Source organism: Patagioenas fasciata, chromosome 1 (assembly GCF_037038585.1).
Source record: "Patagioenas fasciata isolate bPatFas1 chromosome 1, bPatFas1.hap1, whole genome shotgun sequence".
NCBI classification, from domain to species: Eukaryota; Metazoa; Chordata; class Aves; order Columbiformes; family Columbidae; genus Patagioenas; species Patagioenas fasciata.
The window spans coordinates 26,807,025-26,830,518 of record NC_092520.1 but is presented as its reverse complement, the minus strand read 5'-3'; the positions used below and the strand labels follow the sequence as shown (position 1 = coordinate 26,830,518).

At 36.3% G+C, this 23,494-nt stretch overlaps 1 protein-coding gene across 14 annotated transcripts in view; it reads right to left on the bottom strand.

Moving 5' to 3' along the window:
- NBEA (neurobeachin) overlaps positions 1-23,494 on the bottom strand; it is a 480,010-nt gene that overhangs the window by 72,749 nt on the left and 383,767 nt on the right. For all 14 annotated transcript variants that reach the window (XM_071804835.1, XM_071804807.1, XM_071804804.1 and 11 more), the window contains 2 exons: positions 14,197-14,309; positions 4,508-4,648 (listed from right to left, as the gene is read on the bottom strand). In XM_071804835.1, the coding sequence (XP_071660936.1) occupies positions 4,508-4,648; positions 14,197-14,309 (254 nt within the window). The remainder of the gene's footprint in view (positions 1-4,507; positions 4,649-14,196; positions 14,310-23,494) is intronic.

Here is a 23,494-nt window from a genome sequence, read left to right as displayed (position 1 = left end):
TTTGTCTTGGAAGGGACCTCTGGAGATCATCTAGTCCAGCCCACCTGCTAAAGCAGGTTCACCCAGAGCAGATCACACAGGAATGTGTCCAGGCAGGTCCTGAATGTCTCCAGAGAAGGAGACTCCACAACCTCTCTGGGCAGCCTGTTCCAGTGCTCTGTCACCCTCAAGGTAGAGAAGTTTTTCCTCATATTCTGATGGAGCCTCCTGTGCTTCAGTCTGTGCCCGTTGCCCTCATCCTGTCATTGGACACCACTGAAAAGAGTCTGGTCCCATCCTCTTGATCTTTCTTGTACCTTAGACAAGTACTTAGTTATTGTAACAGACTTCGGAAATTATTCTCTACAAACTTCTTGACCACAACGTTAAAGAATGTCACTCTCTAATAGTGGTCTTTTTTTCAGTGGCAATGTAACTGATTCACATAAACTCATAAACTCAACTTCTCCGACAGCAACTTTTGAGAGCATCCAATTGCACCATGTGTCTAGCTTATTTCACCTAAAATTGTGAAAACAAGGATATTCACATTCAAGACAGAATTAGTTCTTCTGTCTACTTTTCTGTTTTCTTCTATCTACTTTTCAGGTTGTAATAAATGGCATTCTGATGTAACATGTTTTGTTTAAACTACTTTTACTTATTGCAACTCAAAAATTCACTGGCCCACATGGAAAGCACATGAAAAACATTACTGTTGAGCCAGCTGGTGAGTTCACCTATCCATAACTGACAGATAATTAATTTCATCAATATAAAAATGGAATTGTGTCAAGAGAACAGTGCATCCCTTTCAAGGATACCTTTCATTCTGTTTGTGGGAGCAAGCCTGTGTGTGATATTGGCTCAGATTTCCTAAGGAACAAGTTGAATTTCTTGGGTTTAGATCTAAAGAGGTGCAATGTGCAAAAATGTTTAACCATGGTTTGATATCAGTAACAGCTCAAAGGAGAGGAAGGCAACATTATACGAGTCACGATGTTCTCTCTTAGTTTTTATCATCATTATTAACCTGACTGAATGATACAGTAGACTTCCACATACATTATCTAACTCTGTAAAGTAGTTATCTATCTTTTATTAACCTACCCCTCAACTTAGAAAGAAAATTGATCACTTTTGAGAATCAGTTGATTTTGGATATAAACCTAACTTTTTAGAGAACACACAGGATTCATTTGTAATTATAGTATCAAGTATTTCTAGGCTGTGGTTCAGTTAATTTCCTATGAAGCTAGTTAGAGCATTGGGTCTTGACGTTTCAGAATTTTAGCATGATGGAGTGGTCTGAAAATCTGCAATGGATTAGTTTAAATAAACACATGCCGGTTAATTAAGAATTATAATTTCAATTCGCATAGGAGTGTGTGCGGGTACACATGTGTGTGTGTGTGCAGGGGGTCTGTACAGAAAGAGCGGGAGTTTTAGAGTCAGCTGTATAACCCTCAAAAGTGACCATAAACAATCTGATACAGGGTCTGGTGAGGCTGAATCATTACTTATTCTGAAACTGCCTTCCTTTTCCTCCTAGTGTTCTTACAAAAGAGAATGGAGCATGCCTAGATTTGTACAACCAGCTCACAGAAAATACCATCAGAAGCTTTGCAGATGCACTAGTAGCTCACAGCTTCAGTTAAGGATCACACCATATTCTACTAAGTATAATGGAAGGCAGAAAAGAACAAAAATTAATAATAAAATTATTATAGTTGCTGTAATTATCAGTAGCTTCAACATATTACATGCTAAGCCACTGTCACTTTTTGGAGAACATAATTAAATAGGTCACTTTTAAAGACGGATTTTTACTGGACATTCTTAGTACACAAAGAACTCAAGAGAAAACCATACCATCAGTGAAAAATGTATTAATGACAAAACAGAGGCAGAGACTGATGATATCAAAATCGATTAAACAGGACAAAACTGAAGCTAAGGCATAAGGGGTTTTTTTATAAATGTAGCCTGACATGTCAGGTGAAGGAAAGTAACAGAGGGAAGTATAAGGCAGTAGGGAGCAGATTATCACAAAATTGACTCAGAAATATATTACAAGCAATGTTTTGAAGAGAACTGACAGGAACCAGATTGCATCTGTCAAAGCAAGATTCAAAAAAAATTTAAGGTTTTGTGGCAATTACACAACTCTATATATACACACTTCAGAATGGCTGAAAACTTCCTTTCCTACTGCAACTACTGTTCCATCCACTACAAAGGTCTAGGCATGTAGTTTCTCCCCACCAGATCCCCCAAATCCCCATTACTCTGCATTGTTTTCTTCTGCTTCTGTCCAGACTAACTCATTCCAGGATACTTTAGGTCATAGCTTTTTTGTTTGCTTTGCTTGTTTATTTTCTCGTCATTTCTCACTTTTTTTTCCTTTCTCTTTTCTTTTACTCTTTGCTCCATGCAGCCTTCTGCCATGATTTTACTTTCCAGTCCTCTCTCACTCTCAGTTTCTTATTGCTTTCTACCAAAAGCTCTGCTGTAACACCTCTCTTCCCATGAATCCTCTCCATTTAAAACAAAAACAAAAACAAACAAACAAACAAACAACCCCCCTCAAAAAAAAAAAAGAAGAAAGCATTTTTCTGTCTGAATCTCTGCATTCCTTATTCTCACTCACATCCAAACACTAGCTCAAAAAATTCACAAGCAAGAAATTCCACTTCAACTTCTAGAAATCTCACTAAACCTTATCTATCAACTTCACTGGAATAATCTTCTCCCTTAGGATTTTTCATCCTTTCTTTTGTATCCAAAAATATTTATCTGAGAATCACTATGACTTTATTATCTCCATAGCTATAATCTTTTCCTGTCTCTATACACACTTATTTTCAAATCTTTATTTTGGGTTTCCATATGCAGCCTTATCTGATCTCATCATGTTATTTCTTCTACCCCTTCTTTGAGCTTTATACTTTCCCCACATCCTTCTCCCTCTAATTTCTGTCGTCTCCTCCCACTAGTGATTGCTTTTCTTTGTTGGTCACTCTTATTTAAATAATCTTTAAAATACCTATCTATGTGTAACCTCTTATTTAAATTCTCCCTTTGTTGTGTTTGCCTTCTTGACATCAGCAATCTCTTCCCTGGAAAGCATTGTTTTTCCTTTTCTGCTTTCTATTCTCACAATATATTGTTCGCTCTAACGAACATAATTTGTCAGGTCTATATTGCAAGGTCATCAAGGCAGAGACCTTGTTCTCTTGCTCTTTTAGGGCAGAAGAGAAAAAGAGCAAGAACACCTACAGTATCACATAAATAACAGTAGTAAAAACGACACAGCATTAGCCTAATACAGGAAATGAATACTCCTTGGTGTGTTGTACATTCAGGCTGTAAGCAGGCTATCAGACCCACGAACTTGCTGGCTAGCAAGAGGGCATCTTTTGTTGAATCACAGCCAAAATTAATAGATAACCATGCAAATAAACCCACTGTTTTAATATACTTTAAGGCAACAAAGAAGCACATGTGAACCATAGAAAATATTCACAGTACATGAATAATTTAGCAACATTTGAAAAGAGCACAGTGATCACCCCGTATAGCATTGTAATCAACGTTTAGTTTCCCACAGGTTAAGAAGTATATCCTGAACTCATAGACACATGAATTCTTCCCTTCTGAGCAGAAAAACAGGAGGTCTAAAGGAAGCTGAGCTGAGTGAAAACTCAAATCTCCAGGTTTGTGGGGCTCTGCTTTGCTGGTTGTATGCAGAACATGCTTGGAACACATCGTATGCGACAGATTTTTATTGGCAGGGTGTAGTTTATGTTCAGTAATTACATAGTGACTCAATTTTTCATTAATTCAGGTTTCTCTGTGAAACTTTAAGTCTCTCATCAACACTTATTTTTCTGTAATTCATTGTGTTAACATGTAAACTGGATCATTCTATCTTTGATGTTTGCCCCCCTTCTTTAGATCTGATTTTGAGGACAGGATTTAAGCATGGGGTTTCCAGAACTGAATTAGGAGTTTGAACATAGAATCTATATTTTCACATTTCTGAAAACCGTAAGTTATTAATTCAATGAGTAGCATCGTTTATTTGCATAAAACATTGCTCCATACTGCTTTAATATAAAACTGATTATGTAATTTCCCTCTCAATCTCACACAGTTTAATGTGCTTTTTACAAAAGATTTTTCTTTAATATTGTATCTGTCTGTCCCTTGCTGAAAATAATAAAATAATATATGAGCAGTATCAGCTTTCTGTACTGCTAGTGCCTTTTTGTTAGATGGATTTACTTTTAGATGGATTTTCTTCATTGTATGTGTCTAAATATATTTCAGATTTTCTGGGTAGGAAGAAATCACTATAAATGAGTATACACAGTATACCTAGAGAATTTCTTAGATTTTAAGGTAGAGAAGACTGAGATTTTGATAGAAAGGTACTTTCATTAAAAAAATTTTAAATAGTGGAAAGTGGTAGAAGAGATGCTGTAGATAAAGACATTAATGAAAACCAGGATTCAGAAATACTTACAATACGAACAAGCCAAGCCAAAGTAGAAGTAGATGTAGAGTAGTGGGTATTGTAATGATAAGGTGGAGTCTGATCATCTTCCCATGTCTCATACCGTTCTGCATAGAAGACCGCTCTCTTTGGGTTCAAAGCACCAATGGGCTGCAAAGAAATAAGAGGTCAATATATTATCAGCTGAAGGGCAGCATGTCTCATATGTCATAGGTGTAATTCTGCATTAAGGTTCACTACATAGGAGAATCTGCAACCAAATTATTCTGTGCTGTATAATCATTTCAGATCGCTGTAATCTTAGAATTTCTTTTCAAAGGCTTTGTGCACTAAAAGTCTTATGACTTTCCTTATTTTAATTGACAAATATAAGTGATCCACATCTGTAAACTTTCAAGACCTTCTTGAAGTATAAGTTGTTTCCCAATTAATTCAGCAACATTGTTCTGGAAATAGACTTCTAAAAGTGCATTTTAAATGCATCGAGGCCAAACTAATATTTCTGTTGCTGCCATTCACCGTAATCACACAGCTAATGAAAACTGACTTTTGCTCACACAGGATACTTTGTAATGCATGGTTCATGATGAAAAGATTTCACGCGGAACTGCTGATGGTGTCTGGTGATCCTAAGCAGAAATACTTTAAAAACATGCATAGTCTTGCAGGACTGGATGTACTTTCTGACTGAACAAAGACAGGTTTTACTGAGACAAAACAAACAAGTTTTGCACTTAAAAACAATAGAATTTGGAAACCATTCACAAATTCAAAGCCCGTTCTGAGCATACTTAACAGACCATCTACACAAGTTAGGTAAAAGAAAAAATAAAAAAAAAAGAAAGAAAAGTAAGACAGTAGGAACTACTGGTTTTGGCATGTCTACAGGACATAGATGATTTTCTATGATCTTTTTAACCCATTTTGGCTCATTTTTTTTCAAAATGGATTTGTTATTGTGTGATACAAAAGTCACTGGGATAAAGAAAGCACAACAAAAAACAACTAAAATGTTGAAATATATAAGTAATCTGAAATCGTTTTTTCTAGGTAAAACAGTAGTATTTACTATCTTTCTGCAAAGAATCTTCAGATTTTAGCTTTTCTAGTAAAATCAACCAAACACAGAGTTAATAATTAGAGGAGAGCACACTTCCACACCGAATGTTTGTATAAATATTTATTATAATTTTATTATAAAAAAATTGTAATCAGAATTTTAAATTACTATTAGAATTTTATTAACCAAAAATTAAGACCTAGCATTGATATTATTAAGGGAATTACAACTTGAAACCAGACATATACTCTAGGACTTTTACTGTTTTTTAAATTCTAACAAGTATTTTCATATTTCATTCCGCAGCACAATTTTTCTACTGTGTTAAAATACAAAGTCATTTAGAATGGAAATACCAAATCAGTGTGCTTCACTGAACTACGTATATAACTGAGCAATTTTAAAGCTGCAAGTATTTTATTCCTTCAGTGCTATGTTTTTTGAAATGGCTGTTAAAAAGGCTGACATAGATGATGCTGTTTTCCAATTTTACATATTACAAGTTGTTTTTAAATAGCAGTGTTTGATGAACACTTACATTTTAAAATATTATGATTTTGGTATTTTTTACATGAAACATTCTGGGTGCTCAATACTTTGCTGTGTCATGGAGATGTTAATAGCTCTCTCATACAAGTAAAATGTATGAGTAATCCCTAAGGATCAATATTATCTGATGCAGATTGCACTGCAAGACCTCACAAAACATTATTGAAAGAGAAGTATGAGCCATTCCCTAATGCTTTCCAGACTTGTTTCACAACTACTGGAAAAAGAAAAAATAAATATTTTCATTTTTCTTATACTTGGTTTTGTTATACATCCTGCCACTGCCAGGAAATATGCTGGCATTATTGTAGCCTATATGTTGTTCAACACTTCCTTGAAAGAGTAACTTATCAAAAGACTCTTTTCCTATTAGATTGGCAAACTGTGCAGATATATGTCCACTTTTCTAAATTATATCAGGGCTCTGGGCTGCTTTGGGGACTTCACATGACCTGCCGATACCGCCCTCATTGAGGTACTGCGCATCCATTCCTCCGGCAGAACAAATTCCAGTTCCCAACTGCACATTTCAAAAGTTAAAGCAGTAACTCACACCCCAGTCTGTCAACAGGAAACATTCACCCCCTCTGAGAAAGAAACACAAAATGGCAGACAAATTGGTGACATTATATTTTGTAATGGAAAAACACCCTGAGAATAAGCCTCCCCTCCACTGTGAAGGTGCATCTCACTCTACGCTGCAGTGAATTCTGAGGCCATGAAAGACAGAGTCATCATCTGTCACAATATTATTGTGCATGTATGTTGGAAGACACAGTAGAAAAGGGATATGGTGATTAATGCATGATTGCAAATCAAAACTCCAGGCCTTTCAAAATCTATTAGAAGCTGATCAGATATCTTTCATCAAATAAACTATGTGTTCTCATTCTTCACTGTAAATCAATTAAAATAAAAAGAACTGTGAAGCATAACTGATGCTCAAAAATAATTAAAAGGTATTTTATTTTATAGACTAGTAAGATTTTAATAATGGTTTAACCCATAGCTTTAAATAACCCTTTAAAAAAAGTAGATATCTTGTTATATTTAATGAAAAAGGTACTTTCTCTCAAGAACTTGACAATGATTTTCCAAAGTCACAGAAAACACTAATGTAAATGCACTATCATGTTTTCTAGGTTCTTCAGGGAGAAATGTCATTTCAATTTAAAAGATAAAATATATGAGGTTGTAAAATGGTGCGTTCCCTTTTTCATGTAAAAATGCCCACACAAGTAGCTAAAATAATCTACTTTCAGAAGACACGTGTTCAATTTATTCAATGATAAACCTAAAAAGCTGTATTCTGAAGATTACTTTCATCCTCATCAATATTCTTTTCAGAATTCAAATCCATTTTTCTTTCAATTACTTTAGGGTTCATTTGAAGAAAAATGCTGAAATGCACAAAATATTTTCCGAATAAAATTGACTTTTTAAGTGAAGTATCATGAGAGTCACCTCTCTTCTTCCATGGTATGGAAATTTCCCTGCGAAAATCTCTGGGAAGAACCTTTTCTGGGAATTACCCTTCCTTGTCCCAGAGAGAAGGAAAACAAGAAAGAAATGAGGAGGTGAGGCAGAGCTGGTCTTCAGCACCTGGACTTCTCATGACACATCCTGGCCTGGATGAACTAGTGACCTGGATGGCAGCCTGGCATTCAGGAGACACAGGTTCATTTCTGGCATTCCAGGAAGATCTCTAGTGCACCCAGGTAAACTGCACGGCTATGAGTATACCTTGCTTGTATATTCCAGGTGTGCTGGAAATCCCTGAGCTAGCTCTGGAGGGGCTGGTGTGTGAACGTGGCACTGTTTATGCTGAGGTGCCAACTGGACTCTCAGCAGCAGTGCAGCTGTGTCGATGCAGCACTGCGTGGGACGAGAGCTGGGAGCTGCCCCTGCTCACACACCTCTGCAGCTTCTGCTTCAGCATCATGTCAGCCACCTCTGGCCACTGGTTAAAGAAATATAAGGAATATCTAATTCCTCTTCTTTTCTGTGCAGTAATGGAGACCCCTATGCGAACCACTTCTCTCCACATTAACAGAAAGGACTTACATCTTCCCTGATGTAGGAAACCATACACATTGAAAATGCTAAGGGAAAGTGCTCAAATCTCTCAGTTTTTTGTCGTGTAATTTAAAAACTTGCTGATTAACTGCAAACAGATCAGCTTGTGTGTATCAAATGACCAAGCACTTTCTGAAAGTGAAAACTTCTATTGATAAAACAACACGGAGTAAATTCAGAGAGGTCTGCCACTGGCTTACATAGTGTTTTGTTAATGTCCACGTGGCAAAATGCTGTTACCCAAAGGAACAGTAAGAGCCCATCCTTCAGTAAAGACATGCATTTTCTGTAAATGCTTTAAATCTCGGTTGTACAAATGAGGAGCTAACCAAGTTTTTCTCTTATGTGTCCTGCTCGATGACAAGCCCTGCAGTAATGGTAGTCTCTCAGATTTCTTGTGTAATGTGTAGGGTATATAGAGTTTTGGTCACTTTTGCACAGTGTTACAGTGCCATTCTCAGTTCAGAAAGTCAATTACTATAGTTTTAATCTGATACCATGGCTATAAAAACAAAGACAAATTTTATTTATGGATCTATCCCTGTTTCTTCACGTAATGGAAGAAAATAATTTTATTTCCATTTCAGTGAGGTTCTGCTGTTGTGCAAACTAGTTAAAATGACTTGCACAGACAATACAAAGACAAAGCTCAATCCATGTACTATATTTCAGTCCAGGACCTTAACCACAAGACTACTAGAGAAACAGAATTTAAGTCAAACAGATTGTACTGCACATCAAATAAAGACTTCTTTCTATCATGCTTTGCAAAATGCTTTTTCCAAACACACCATTTTTCTTTTTATTTTAAAAAGTCCTCTGTAAGGACTCATATCGAATAATATTAACTTTTCATAAATTTACTTTATATCATATTCTTTAATCCAACCAAGCAAAACAACTTACTGTATGACAATGCCTATTTAGCCATTTCACTTTTGATATACTGAAAGCTGCTGTTTGAGTTTATTTTATGCTTCTTTTTCCATTTAAAAATAAAGTAAGTATTTACTTTAACATTAAAAACACACTGGTATTCCTGTCATTCTATTTTATCTGGCTAATCTCTTCAGACATGTGGCCTTTGAACCAGTGTATTGTCAATACATCTAGTGTTTATATCCACTGGACATGTTATGTTAGCTCATGTAATATTTACTGTTTTGCCAGCTATCTTCATAGAACTACATTCTCTCATGAGAGCAGAACTGAACATAGCATCCTATTTATCCAGCCACTGAAATACTCTGCTTATCTTGACTATAATTGATATAGAAGCTACCTTATCTATTTATATCTCTCTTTTTTTTTTTTTGGCGGGGGGGGAGTACTGTGCAAAATTATCACTGGATACAAAAGCTATCTTGAGCATGGCTTTATGTGGCTGTGGCTAAATTCAGACTGAGCTTTTCCTGGCTGCTTGCTTTTTTATTAAACAAAGAAACAAAAACCACAAAAAGACCCAAACAAACAAATCTAAGTAGGACATCTTAAGATGGGACTTTAAAGTTAAAAATAAATTCTAATTTTATCCAAATTTGTAAACACCTTTTCTTCAGCATATCAGTTATCAAATATAAGAGTTCTGGCAGATTCAAAGTACCAGAGTGTCATGTGGTAAATGTACTTTTTATTTAAGAAAATAAAATGTTTAATTATGTGGCTTAAACCAACTGAGAAACAAACTAATTTTTCTTCTGATGGTAGAGTTGCTTGTGGTAAAGAGAGAATTCTAAGTTACAGAATCTGATTTTGTTTTTCCAGTAAGTGTGGCTCTTGCTAAGCCCATAAACTCCATTCCACAGCATACACATTTTTGGAAGTATTAAGTGTGGTTTGCCTTGAAATATTCACACTTCGATGCATTCATTTGCATTATTACATTTAGAAGCCTTGGGGCTTTATCACTTCCTTTTCTTGAAATGGCACAGTAATAAGGAAAAGTGGTTATGCTTATCACCACCCGTCAGTCAAACACCTTCTATATTAACAAAATATAATTTTTTCCACTCAATGAATGGGCGTGTGATGTCTCATACACATGTCAATAGTAGTAGTACTTTGCCTGGTGAAGAAATAATTTTATTTAACAGGATGTATGACTGGAAGTAAATGAGGAGAAATTCTCATTTACACTTTAATGAGCAGGGACAATGCAGTATGTCAAACCCATGCATTCACTATAACTTAGGAGTAGAAGTCATACAATTTTGCACAAACAAACCCTGTCACATTTTAAGTGTGTTGAAACCCAAAAAACCTCAGTGTACCATAAGGAGCTGCCTACACCTTTCCTGTACTGATGTTTAATACCATAGGTATGCTTCCAAAGGGAATCTCTATAAAGAAGAAAATAAGCAGATCACCTGGTGGTTTCATAGTGAAAAGATAATCTATGTATCTATGACAGCCTCTTTCATTAGGTTTTCATCCTGTCAAACAATAAATATAACCTTTAACCTTGTATGTGTAATGAATAAAACTTGAGCCTACACTGTCTAATCAAATGAGAGGTCCAATATATCCTACTGCTATGGCACCTTCCATGCCCATGGGCCCCGGTTTTAAATCTCAGACTATTATATATGTAAAAGGGAAAAAAAGCCTTGATAGGGGAATTTCCAATTACTTCAAACAAAGAGCAGAGGAATTTCCAAACTAATTTTTAAATATAATTGTTCTGCAAGAATAAGCAACATTTGGATGTAAAAGTACCACAATAAAGAGTGCTACATGAAAACAGAATAAAACGGAATCGAAGGAAAGGATGAGTTACATCTTCAAGATGGCTCTGCAGAAATGTAAATATTTAAGTTTGAGCTAAATGCAAAAGGCATATGTTTTACTCTATCACTGACATCGTAAGCAAGCCAAACACATCTAATTTCATTTCCACAAAACGTATGAATTACATTTGCAGTGTATGTTCAATTAGAAGTTGTGATATCACAAAGGTGGTGTATCATATTTTATACAGAAAGCCTAGGAATAAAAGATTATAAATTTGACAGTGGAGATTCGCATGAACTTTGTACAATAACACACAAAGTAATTACTTTAAAAGAGGTTAGATGTAGTATCTATATTTAACTACCAAAGTTATTTTATATCAAGAAAACAAACCATGATAGGTGTTTTTACTTTTAATTCATTTGCTTTTGTGGGCTTTTACCACAGATGCAACAGTATACTGAATTTTAAATTGTTTCAAAAGATCGTTTGAGCGGTATTAATCAGTGAATATTAAGGACAGAGGCTTTGTGAAACTTAAGAAGGGCAAATTTGTGGGAAGACAGAAGGTCAGGAACTGACTAAGGAGATTCTATCCATCAACAGCTTAGCTGGAGGTTCTGATTTGCCATCAAATTGGCAGGAACATTTCTCCATTGCAAGGCAAAATCTGACAGAAGGAAGTAGCTCCTCATGGAAAGGAGACTCCGTGTGCCTGCCCCAGAGGTCTGGCTGAGCTTTCATGGCACAGCCCAGTTCAATAATGTGAACAATAAATCACCAACTCCCCCTTTTAAGCATTAGGCTACTCAGGATTCACCTCCCTAACAAGAAAAGAAGGGGCTTACTTACAGATACAGGATAATATCTAAAATGGAAGCAGAATTGCCAAGGAAATGCTTCAGATACATTCTGATTTTGAAGATTTTTGCTGTTAATGCATAAATTGAAACAGAATGCAAGTAATGCATAACAGCCAAAGTGTGCAAAGTAAGGCATTTCAAATTAACTGCCCACTGCCTTTCCCAAAAAATCATTAATCTGTTTTTCCTTTTAAAATAATTGTGAAATGAAACCTATCAGATGTTATTACGATGAACACTGGAAAAAAAAGGGAATTACACCCCTTTTTTCCTGAGGGATCCCACAACACTTGACAGATTGCACATTTGTTTTCTCACACATCCATGGGACAAATGCAGCCCAGATCTCACCAAAAAGGAAAGACTATTTTCCTTAACTGTGTAGGGTTTTTTTAGTGGTCAAAAATCTAGCTTTTCCAGAGGAAACCACTAGTAGCTTTTAAATAGGAGAATGCAGTTACCAAATTGGGTAAGAAAATGTCCTCAGGCAAAATACTGATGTGCACATTGCACAGATTCTTGAAGAAACATAAATAACCAGACACTTGATTCTACATTTCCTTTCAAGGGAGAGCGCTACTAGGCATGCAGTGATACTTAATAAGCTATACAAGCACTAATTCCATAATGAGTTGTTACTAACTCATGAGGAAAACCTATCTATTCACCTATCACACCACTTCCTGTAGCAATTACATACTTTAATAGGCTGCCATAAAAATTTGGATTCAACCAAAACTAAATACCTAATGAAGGACTCAAGAGATGCTGTCTAATCTTGCTGCACTTCACCACATGCACTGCTATTAATAATAGAAAGAAGTAAATCTAAGAGATTTTGAAAAGTGTAAGGGTCTTAATGAAAGGCTTATCACTATAAACAACTAAAAACCAGAAATATTTTTATACATGCTAGGGAACAAGCCAGTGCAAGACGTTTACTCATCTTTATTTAACTCATCTCTGTGGATTTTCTTCTGTTGTTCCTGGTGACAATTACAATGATGTTTATATAAGTGAAAAAGACATCTGTGAAACATACCTATAATATTGTGAAAGGTCAGAAGTTCTACACAACAGAAGTAGTGTCTTAACTAATCTGTTTACACCTGAGGTATACTGTGAATGTAGTTTAATTTCTGTTTTTATTTGCTTATTCATTTATCTATCTAAGACAAGAAGAGGCACGGGGGGGAAAGAACTTGGGTATCTCTACTATTACGCAATCAAGTCCAACTAAACTTATTTTTGAAGCCTCATAAAAACAGATGGCTAGGAATGGTTACAATACAACTGGAGGTACTGCAGGCACATTCTTTCCAACAGTGATATGACACTGAGATACTCAGGGTGGGATGTCTCCATTGCTGCTCGCGATGTGTGTTTGCAGGAACAGAAGGAAAGAAAAGCAGCCTTATAGGCAGAAGCCCCAGAAACTCATCCCTGAGCATCAGCAGGAGGGAGAACAGGGGCAGCACAGGCCTTGGGGGTCATTTTCTCCACTCCAGTATCATTGCTAAAGTCAGCGAGTGACAGTCTCCTGTGGTTTTGAGTCTCATTCAACTTGTATGAGCAACTTCTGTCTCCTGAGTGTGGAATTGGCAAGGATGCAAGGAAGCTGTCATGGCCAGACAACAGAAACCTCATGCTGGGGATGTTGCAAGGCTTCTTGCCTTCACTGGTAATAAAACACATACACTATTTTGGTTGGTAGGAACCAGGAAAGATACTTCCCACAAATCAGTTTCAAACTCTGCTTCCTATCTTTATTCCAGTTGGCCTAAAGCAGAGCCCGTCCAGATGTTGGCTAGGAAAACATCTTCTATGCTTGGCCAGGAAAACATCTTTTTCCCAGTCTGTTGGCACAACTGGAGCACCAGAGGTGGGTATAGATGGCAGTCTGATGCTGCTAGAGAAACAAACACTACGAACTATATTATTATAATGCACTAACTGCCCAAGACAAGTTGGAGGTCAAAAACCACAAATAATAGGGAAAAGACACTCTAGGGTCTAAAATACAAAAATACTTGTTTACTAAATAATTATTAAACCAAAAAGGAGGTGGCACAATTATATTACTTGTCTAAGCACTGCAAATCAAAGTGGAAAATTAGTCCAAGCTTTTTATTTCCAAAGGATCAGGTTTTATCAACTAAGAGAGATAATTAATCAGCTCAAGTGCTCTGACACACTCCTGATTTGTAAGTCAGAAGGTACGGAGGAGTTGCAGGTTTGGAACCAGACCAGTCATGGACACAGAAGCAGCATAGGGTAGAGATTCAGTATGAACTGATTCTAAAATAGAAAATGCTATTTCAGACTTTTCTAACTTTAAGACCTAACTTAACCAGACTACGAATATAAAACAAAATCTTTTCCCGAGAGGGCTGGCTGTCTTTAACAGAATTGAAACATACCTTTGAAAGATCTCTGAAGTTGCCTGGAAGGGTCAGGTCTAACTCTTCTGATTCATAGTTTGTTAAAACCCATGGAAATACAGGGTATTGGTTCAGATCATTGTACGTTCGTCCTATTAAGAAAGAAAATGTTTTAAGAATTAGGAAATACTGTTCACTTCTCCAGCTGAAAAACGATCTAGCGGTTACTTTTGTCGTATTACATGTTCCCAGTTGGCACCACTTGACAAAATCAGGTATAAATCTTCCAGACAAAAGTAGCCATTTAGATGTACTTATCTTGAATCAGAAGTCAATATAGAAATCAGTATAATATAAAGAGTACAGTATCTTTCAAACTAAAACCCATTATATGCCAATGAACACTTTATTTTTTATTTCCATGAAGCTATTTTTATAGCATGAATGTTGAAATTTAAAGCCACTACAGTATTATTTTCCTAGCAACTGTATGCAGTGTCATTATCTGGCAAAGATTATATAAGAGTCCAACAGCAAGGGGCTAAATTTGAGGTTTGCAAATCTAGGTCTGTCCTGCATAGAGACCATATTAATCCATTGTTCCCCATGGCTCTTCTTCACTGAAGAAGTGTTGAAATGTCACTGCAATAGCGGAATCAAAGTGGAGGAATTTATGTTTGCTTTAGCACTATTTTGTAACTGCTTTAAAAATTAGAACGCATTTCTTCCCTCCTCAAAGGCAGAGCTGACTGTCCCACGCGACTCTCTCCAAACATAATGAAAGAAACATTGCTGCTACCCCAGCAGCTCAAATATGCAAAAAGCATCTTCAGATAGAGTTTCAAAAGAACAATCTGCAAGTGAAGTGGATTGAAAATTATGAATTCATCACCAGGAAAAGTGTGCATGGCAAAGGCTGTTATTTCTGTGTCAGCTGGTACTGAGCAGTATCTAACATTTCAGTGATAAGGCAAATGAAGTTGCTCAGTAAAGAACCATCCACCATATTGATTTACGGAGAGCCACACAAAATGCAACATACGTCTTAAGAAACCAAATCAGGTCATAAATACATGTGTGTGTGTATTTATATAATATAATTAGCAGACTGAAATAGCCCAGGTTAACAATTCCCAGTCCTGCGGCAGATTTACAGCCCTGTCTCACTAACTGCTTCCTTCCAGATTCTGGACAGATTCCTGGGGTACAAAACTCAGCACAGGGAAACACAGGCTTCCTTGTTCTGAGTAGCATTTGCAATTCTCCAAAAAAAAATCAGCTCTGCTTTAAAGAAATGTGAAACTTTCACTGCTCTACAAACACCTTGTTTTTTCAATAGAAGTTGATGAACAAGAAGCATGTTTCTATTTTGTACATAGTTTCACTGAAAACAGGAAAAGCGGACATTGTTAATAACTGTGTGTCCTCATTTTTACTTTTTGAACAAATATATGCACACAAGAATATAGAAAAATAATTAAGGTACAAATACAACTTCCTTAAAAAAGCAATACCACCACTGTGTGCCACACTCAAATAAAGATGGATAGAAACAAAAATTCTTCTTTAATATTAATGATGAATTAATGCCAAACCATTCTTGGATGGAACAAGAATTTACCAAATATTTGAATCAAGAAATACACTAGAATTTATCTGTACGAGGGAAGGAAAGAAAAGGTACTCTCTGGCAGAATACCAATTCTAATTCTAATACTAATTTCTTGAGGGGGGTTCTTTATGTCTTGAAGTAAGACACTCTGTCTTACTTTCTAAATCTGTCAAGTCAGAGTACTATTTTCCTTTTTGGCAAGGAATTACTTACATATGATTAGCAAAGGTTCTCAGGATTGTAAAATTTAAGGTTCCATAAAATATGACCTTTATAAAACTATACCTTTATACAATAAATGTTTTTCTCACCATTAGAATCCTCAATTAAGTTTACAGGAAAACGTTCAAAAGCTTCAATAAAAGAAAGACATTTGTGCCTGTGTAGAAAACAGGTTAAAAGAAATCTGTGATTCAGGAAGAGAATGACCAAAGTGACTGTAGTCTATTACAAAGAATAAGCAAAAGTGATGATTCTTCAGAATAAAAAGTTTTATGGAAAAGAGTTCACAGTAATAAAGACCTTCAACTGAAAACACTTTATAGAAACATTTGGAAAGGTAAGAACATCCTTTTGCAAAATTTTGAAAGGATATTTAGGGTTTTCAAAAATTACTTCTTATTTCAAAATTGAAAATTCCCGTCTTGAGATTCTACTTTATTTGTATGTTCACTTCATTCATTTTATTTCCATTTCAACATTCAGTCAACAAGATTTTGATGTTTTACTCCTATTCCAGATGGGAAAATCAATAAATATGTGAATAGAGCAGGAAAAAAAGCAATCCTGAGTCTAGTTGCTGCACACAAGATCTCCTCTGCTGTGCGGTTTTGATAGGTTACTTATAATGTGGACACATGAACAAATTATCATTTGGAATTTAGTCCCTGTCAGGACATTGCATTAACTCTTGTGTGAATATTTTTAACCCACAATGAGAAACAATTTGAATCAGCTTATCTCTCATTTTAGATAAAGTAAGTTAAAAACAATGGAGTCTTAATGATTATATATTTAGTAAATATAGCCATAGCCTTGTGAAAAAATAAACAAAATATTTAACTCTCTCCTACTTTGATATTTATAAAACATGTTTTATTTATGAAGAAATTCGCTACAAAGAATAGCTAATGATTTGTTTAGTAAAAAAGTTAATTATTTTTTTTTCTGAAATCAATAATTTTCTTTTTTAATATAAACAAATAAAAATTACTCAAGATGATGAACCATAATTCAAATTGTGAAAGAAGACCAAACCTACACAATGAGATAAGACCACACATCTGTGCTTATCTGAGTGGAGGACAGTGATCTAGGCCTATAATGGGATTACAAATCCCTAATTCTAAACATGCATAAATATTAGTGCTTTAACTTTATGAGGAATGTTGTCTTGATCAGTTTTGGCTTTGAAATGAGTATTTTCAGAGTAAAGGCAGCAGATGAATATATTTAGCCATCTCATCAATTATCTGGTACTTCCAGCAAGATTTGGTTCTCTCTTTAGCTAAATAAATATAAAACATAAACCTGTACTGCTATTGGTTGTCCCTATACCTTTTCAGAAGCTTCAGATTTTCCCCCAAGTAGGCTTACAGAGATTAATATTAAAGGCTGAATATTAAATACTGCAGGCCTATGACACTAATCTACTTGAACAATAAAACTGAGGCATAGCAAATGAGATCTCAGAAATACTGGATATGTTTCTTCATTAAAAAAAAAAAAAAAACTTTTTAATTAAACCATCCAATTTAATGTTTTTATATGGCACTTTAGTTTTGAAGGTAAAGTGAGCTAGAGACAGCTGACAAAGAAATTATAACTGCAATTCCTTGGTGAAAATGTTAATGACAGCAAAATATTGTTTAATTAGATGATTGCAGCATCTGGATTAACACTCTTTAAGAGCGATGTTCCTGTGCTTGTCTGCTTCTTCACACTTTGCAGACATTTTGTCATCTCTAGGTCATTAGGAAAGAATTTTTAATGATTTTTCTAGAAGCAAGTAGTTGGAGTTACATCTAATTAGATGACAATAATAAGCCCAACACATGCAGTAGCTAAATATATACATAATTAACCAGTGAGGGCTTGTACATCTCAGAGTAAAAAAGTGGAAAATGCTAAACAGGCAAAAAAAAAGAAGGAGGGGGAATAAGTTCGTCTGAATTTATTACCTGACTGAAGATGTCATATTTTTTCCACAAACCTTTAAAAATAATCCCTTTCCACTACAAGAAATGACTTACAAAAATTACGGATATAATTATTTTCCACTTCTTTTAAAAGCTGTGGCAGGTAGGATTAAAAAGAATTAAAATTCCATGAAATACAAATGCAAACACATATTTAATACACTGCAATTTGAAAAAAAAAAAGGCATAAATTAGTTAAATACCGAGAAATAAATTTGAAAACTAGACTGCTAACTAAAATATTGGGCAGTGCAACCACATTACAAAACGACTTGTTCCCACTCCTCCCAATTCCTTTTGCTGTGGTGAGACTATTTTTAAGTACCTTTTTCAACAATCTTGCAACTGAGAATATTAAAAATTATTTGTTTCCTATATCACCCAGAGGGTTCAGCTGACATACATGCCAATCACAAGCAACATGGCCTTTTCCTCTGTGTCCGAAGAAAGGACAATTAGGGTAATTATAGCTGCTTTCAAGCCTTCAAAGCTAAAGGATTCCTGAGAAGGGAATAGGTAGGAGGAGGGGGAAGGTGGCCAGGAAGGCTTACGTCTACACAACCAGGACAAAAACCAGGAGCACAGAGAGTACAACACTGAGACTGATTGATAAGTAGCAGAGTGCAGTGTTTACCTTTGGGAGAAAAACCCAGAGCTGTAAACATGATGAAATATGCCTGAGTCAGAAATGAGGGCAAGAAAGAGGTGAAAACCTTGGAAACAGAAGAGGGAGGTGAGAAAATAGTTGGCTAGAGGGCCAGAGAAACAGGTTGAAACAAGACTTTAGAGAGTTTTGAAAATGGAGAGCGATTTTGAATTGAAATTGCAATAAGTCATCAGGCCAGCGCAAGTGACGGTAACCATATATCCTTGGAAAAGAAATGATCTCAAAAGAGAGAACTACGATAGCTGAAGTAGACAGTTATTAAGTCCTGAGTAAAGATCATAACAGAAACAGTTGAACTAAAAATGAAGCCAGGCAATGTTTCAGAGGTGGTAACAGGGTGATATAAAGATTTTTTAAAAAAGAGTCATAGAAAGATAGATTTTTTCCAAGGGGACACTTCAGTACTTCAAACATTGATTAAGAACTTACAGAATAGCCAGGGGCCATGCTTGTCAGGACAGACATATTGGCAAGGCAGGGAGAGATTTAAGGACAGGATCATATATTTATTTCAGTGGTTCTGTTCTACAGAGACCAACGAGTCTGTGTAATTAAGAGCATTAACAAGCAGGCAAAGGACTTCTTGTGGAAAAGGAACTGGTGGCATGTCACAAATGAAAGAAATTATTTGGTGTCAGAAGCCTCACTTCCAAACATCTCTCTTCCAAGGCTGTTGTTTCTTGAATAAATTCAGAAAAGGATCACAAGAAAACGTGAGTGATTTCTTACTGTTTTGTAAAGGGCTAGACACTAATTAAGCACCATTGTAAGAAGAAAGGAAGCTACAAAGAACTGGCAAAACTCCACTTCGTTAGTGGACCTCTATTTATTCGAAAGAGAAGAAAAACAACAAAGGGACCTATGTACCACTTGCTTACCAGCAGATAAACCACATTTCTTAAGTGTCAAATCTCCACGTTTCTTAAGTGACTAAGCTACGGCCCAGATATGCTGAAGAAGCCAATACAAGCTAAATGGCAACATTAATTAAAAAAATTATGCACTTATTTCTTAATGGTTAAAAACAATGATATTGTTAGAAAATATGTTGGTGCTTGAACAAGCAGTTACAGTCTAAAACTAGGTCATCATTGCCTACGCAAACAGTTACTGGTAAAGAAGTTGTATCTCTGAGGAAATATTTCCTATGGGTTCTCATTATAAAGAGTATAATTAAAAATATATTTGGAAATTGGATTTACAAAGAAGGCAAAGGAGATCATGAGTATATTCAATACTCTGTGTACAAAATAGAAAATCCTGTATTTTCTTCTGAATGATAGGGGTTCTGTCTACGGTGCATACAAGAATTTGCCTCTATTTAACATAGATGTATCTGGACTATTATCAGTTCAGTGTCATCAAAACAAAGGCAACATATAGTAGAGGTACTTTGCTTCCAGTACTGTATTTCTGGTAGAGGTATTATTTTTTTTTTAGTGCTTCATCAGAAAACACGTAGTTGTTGTAAATGAAATACTTTGGAGAAATGCCTTTCAGCAGAAGACTTACGGATGTACAGGCACAGCTGTAAAAGCAGTGGTGTCATTCAGGCTGCCCCAGAGTTCTCCACCCCGCAGCTTCCCAGATCTCAGTCCCTGGCAGTTCAGTGCTGTGCAATGGTGGAGCCAGAAAAGAGCTTGGGGATATGAAAACTTCTAGGCTTCTAGTACATATATTTATGTATTTAAAGCTTTATATACTGCCACTGGACTTGGAGCTCACGTGCACTCCATTGCGGGTGTGCTTCTGGCTTGCCAGAAACTTTATAATGATTTTCTTTACAGTACCCCCAAGTTCTTAATGAGTTTTTGAAGTTAGATTTCTAGCTGAAGTGCAGATTTCATTAGAACTATAAAACCAGGTTGATCTTCCAAAAAAATAGCTTTGGGGGACTTTTGCTTCTGTCAAGAAGTTGGAAAATTTTAGGGTTTGTTCCAAACTGGAATAAAAAGATGATTGTCATGTGTAGAATTGGCTGTCGGGTGAGAGTCAGTTTTAATTTTCTTATGCTCTTTTCAGAAAAGGTTTTGTGTGTATGTGCCATTGGCAGGGAGTTCAGCTATTGGGAGTAAATTTTATTTTAATTTTTAAAAAAAACATCACCAGTTTCCATGACTCTGCATCAGTGAGTGCAGATTTCATAATGACATTAGTGACTTTAATCTATTTAGCTGTGTTCATAGAAACTATGAATCTTCAAAAGCTCAAAAAAAAAACCAAAGGAAACAGAAATAGAAAGCACATAACACAGCAATGCAATCATGCTTTCTTGCAAGCTCTTTGCATTGAAGATCATTTGCAGCAGGACTCTTTATTTCACTAATCCTGCTGGAACATTATCAGATGTGACAGCACTCTTGCTGATTGGGAAAGAACCCAAGAATCTCAGCTGCTTTTAGATATCCCTTCAAAAATGTTTATGAGATCATACAGTGATACTTTCTTTCCAGCCTAACATGATGACTGTTATCCTTCTTGGAAAATGAAAAAAACAGAAAATACATAGATTGGTAAGGACCAATTAACAAAAGCCAAGTAATGCAGATGGTTTTGAAATAAAAATCAGAGTAAGGGACATTCTTTGTGACAAGGAAAAGATCTTCAAATATTACTCAACACTTTGCTCACATCTCAGCAGAAGATTATGCCTGGGTATTGATTTTTATTTGACCAATACTGGTCACTTCTAAAATTTTTAAAAATCAGAATATTGGCTGTCCTTCAGAAAACATGTATTTGTCGATCCATGTGACCTCAAAGCATCATTGAAAAGAAGGACTTTACAAAATAAGCCAGTCAATACAAGATGGAGACAAAGAATTAGGCTGAATTTCTGCTAGAGACTCCATTTTACCTCTCTCTCTTATGGGGAATCAGGTCTTTACCTACATTTGAATTTGAATTTGATCATGCATTGTTGAAAGACTTCATAAGATAGTGGGTAATGCTGTGAAAATGAAAAAGTGAGCTTATACAATTAACAACAATGAGATTACATGAACAAATGAGATTTACCAGTAAGACTGATACCAAAAGATCTCCCAGAAATTAAGCGCTTTGAGTCAGAGAGAGATACTGCTAAGGTACTGACCAAGCTGCTGCAAGCTTTTCCAAATACAATACAAGCTCACAGATATAGAGAAAAAAAAAAAAAAAGAAAAAAGAAAAAAAAAGAAGCAGCCATAATCCTCCAAACCTTGGGCACAGAGGGTGGTATCTGGAATGCAAATATCAGGCCATCCTGTTGTAAGGCAGGTGAATGACGCTAGATGACACTAAGAGAAACCTGCCTCATGTGACCATCCCCGTGTTCGGCTATAAAGGCTGCCTAGCAGCACTAATATCAAACAACAGGTCAAAAAATGTTTTTCCTGAGACCTCTGAGATACTCTGAAGGAATCTCTTCAGGTTGAAGCTTGTTTACTGATGGACACGTTAGTGTAAGTGTCACTGCAATTCCTAATTGACTTCAGACATAATGATGTCTTCCAGGTCTGGATGCTTTGGTGATGTACCTAAAAATAAGTGACCTTGGAGTTTTAAACTGATTAAAAATTGAAAGTAATCTATCAAAAACTAGTTCTGCTGTTGTCTAGTCTCATTTAAAGAGTTTAGACACACTGCTTGCAGAAGAAATGAATACATAAAGAGGAAACTACAAGTGAAGGACAGTTCAGTCGATAACGTACTGGACAAGGACTGAGGGGACCTAGGCTAACTTCCTAGCTCTCCAGTAAACCTTCCCAAGTTCAGTTGAGGCAGTCAGGGAGCCTGCGAGGTTCTGCTTGCATTTCTTCATCACCAGAAGGGCAGCGGACATGCGAGAGCAGCGCAGCGGCTGGAGGCAGGTCTGTGTCCAGAGCAGGGTAGCAGCATTCTCGTGGCGCAGTGCCAGAGGCAATAAACGCTCAGCAGGGCTCCTTCCTTTGGCAGAGATCTGCGGGACTGCAGCTATAATGCTCAGGAACCAAGCTGGTGAGCCTGCATGGGACTGCACCATATGGGCTTTCCAGCCTAGGTCTCCAGTAGCTTCAGGAACTCTGCTTTGTGCTCCACTGCACAAGGTAAACATGCCCTCAGATCTCCAGCTGTTCAGTGGTAGCACTTCTGTATCACACTGGGATAATTCGATGACACATTTATTAATGTCCATAAGACTGGATGCAGGGAAGATGACTACCATATAAGCACAGAGGCAAAAGTCTAAAGATTCAAAGCAAGTTTGACAGCTCCTGATTTCTGCCACTGGCCTACTGGGAAGAACGCAGTGACTGTCCTCAGACTGGTCAGCATTAGCAGGTGCTAGCTTTGGGTTTCATACTTACATTTGTCCTTTGTCTGGCCCAAGGATAACCCCAAGCATAAAAGTCGGAATGAAGTAACACTGGGATATGAAGTGGTGCCTGGTGGAATTTAATTTGGGTTTCAAAATAAAGCTCACTGGAGTGAAATGTCTGAGAGAGGCTCTCCACAGGCAGGTTCATAAGCAGCATGTGTGCTACAGGCAGGAATCGTAATAGTAGACAACCTCCTGGAAATCTGTGTACATACTGTAAAAAACTGCTGCTTTTTATATTTAAAAATACCAGAGGAGTTAACACATAGAATAGGGAAAGGTGAAAGGAATAATGCCATCATGAATGTTTAATTAATGTCAATTGCCAGAAAAGCAGTTCTTTTGTCGATAATGAATGGATGTCTATGGCAGTTATTTCTCATTTTAAATACCTAATCTGATATTATATTTCAGCTCAAAGAACTAAACGAGAAAAGATGCTGTAATCTAATCATACCACAATCCAGGTGACATCTGTACTAGGCAGAATACTGTTGTTATTCTGCTGTCTAGTTGCTGTT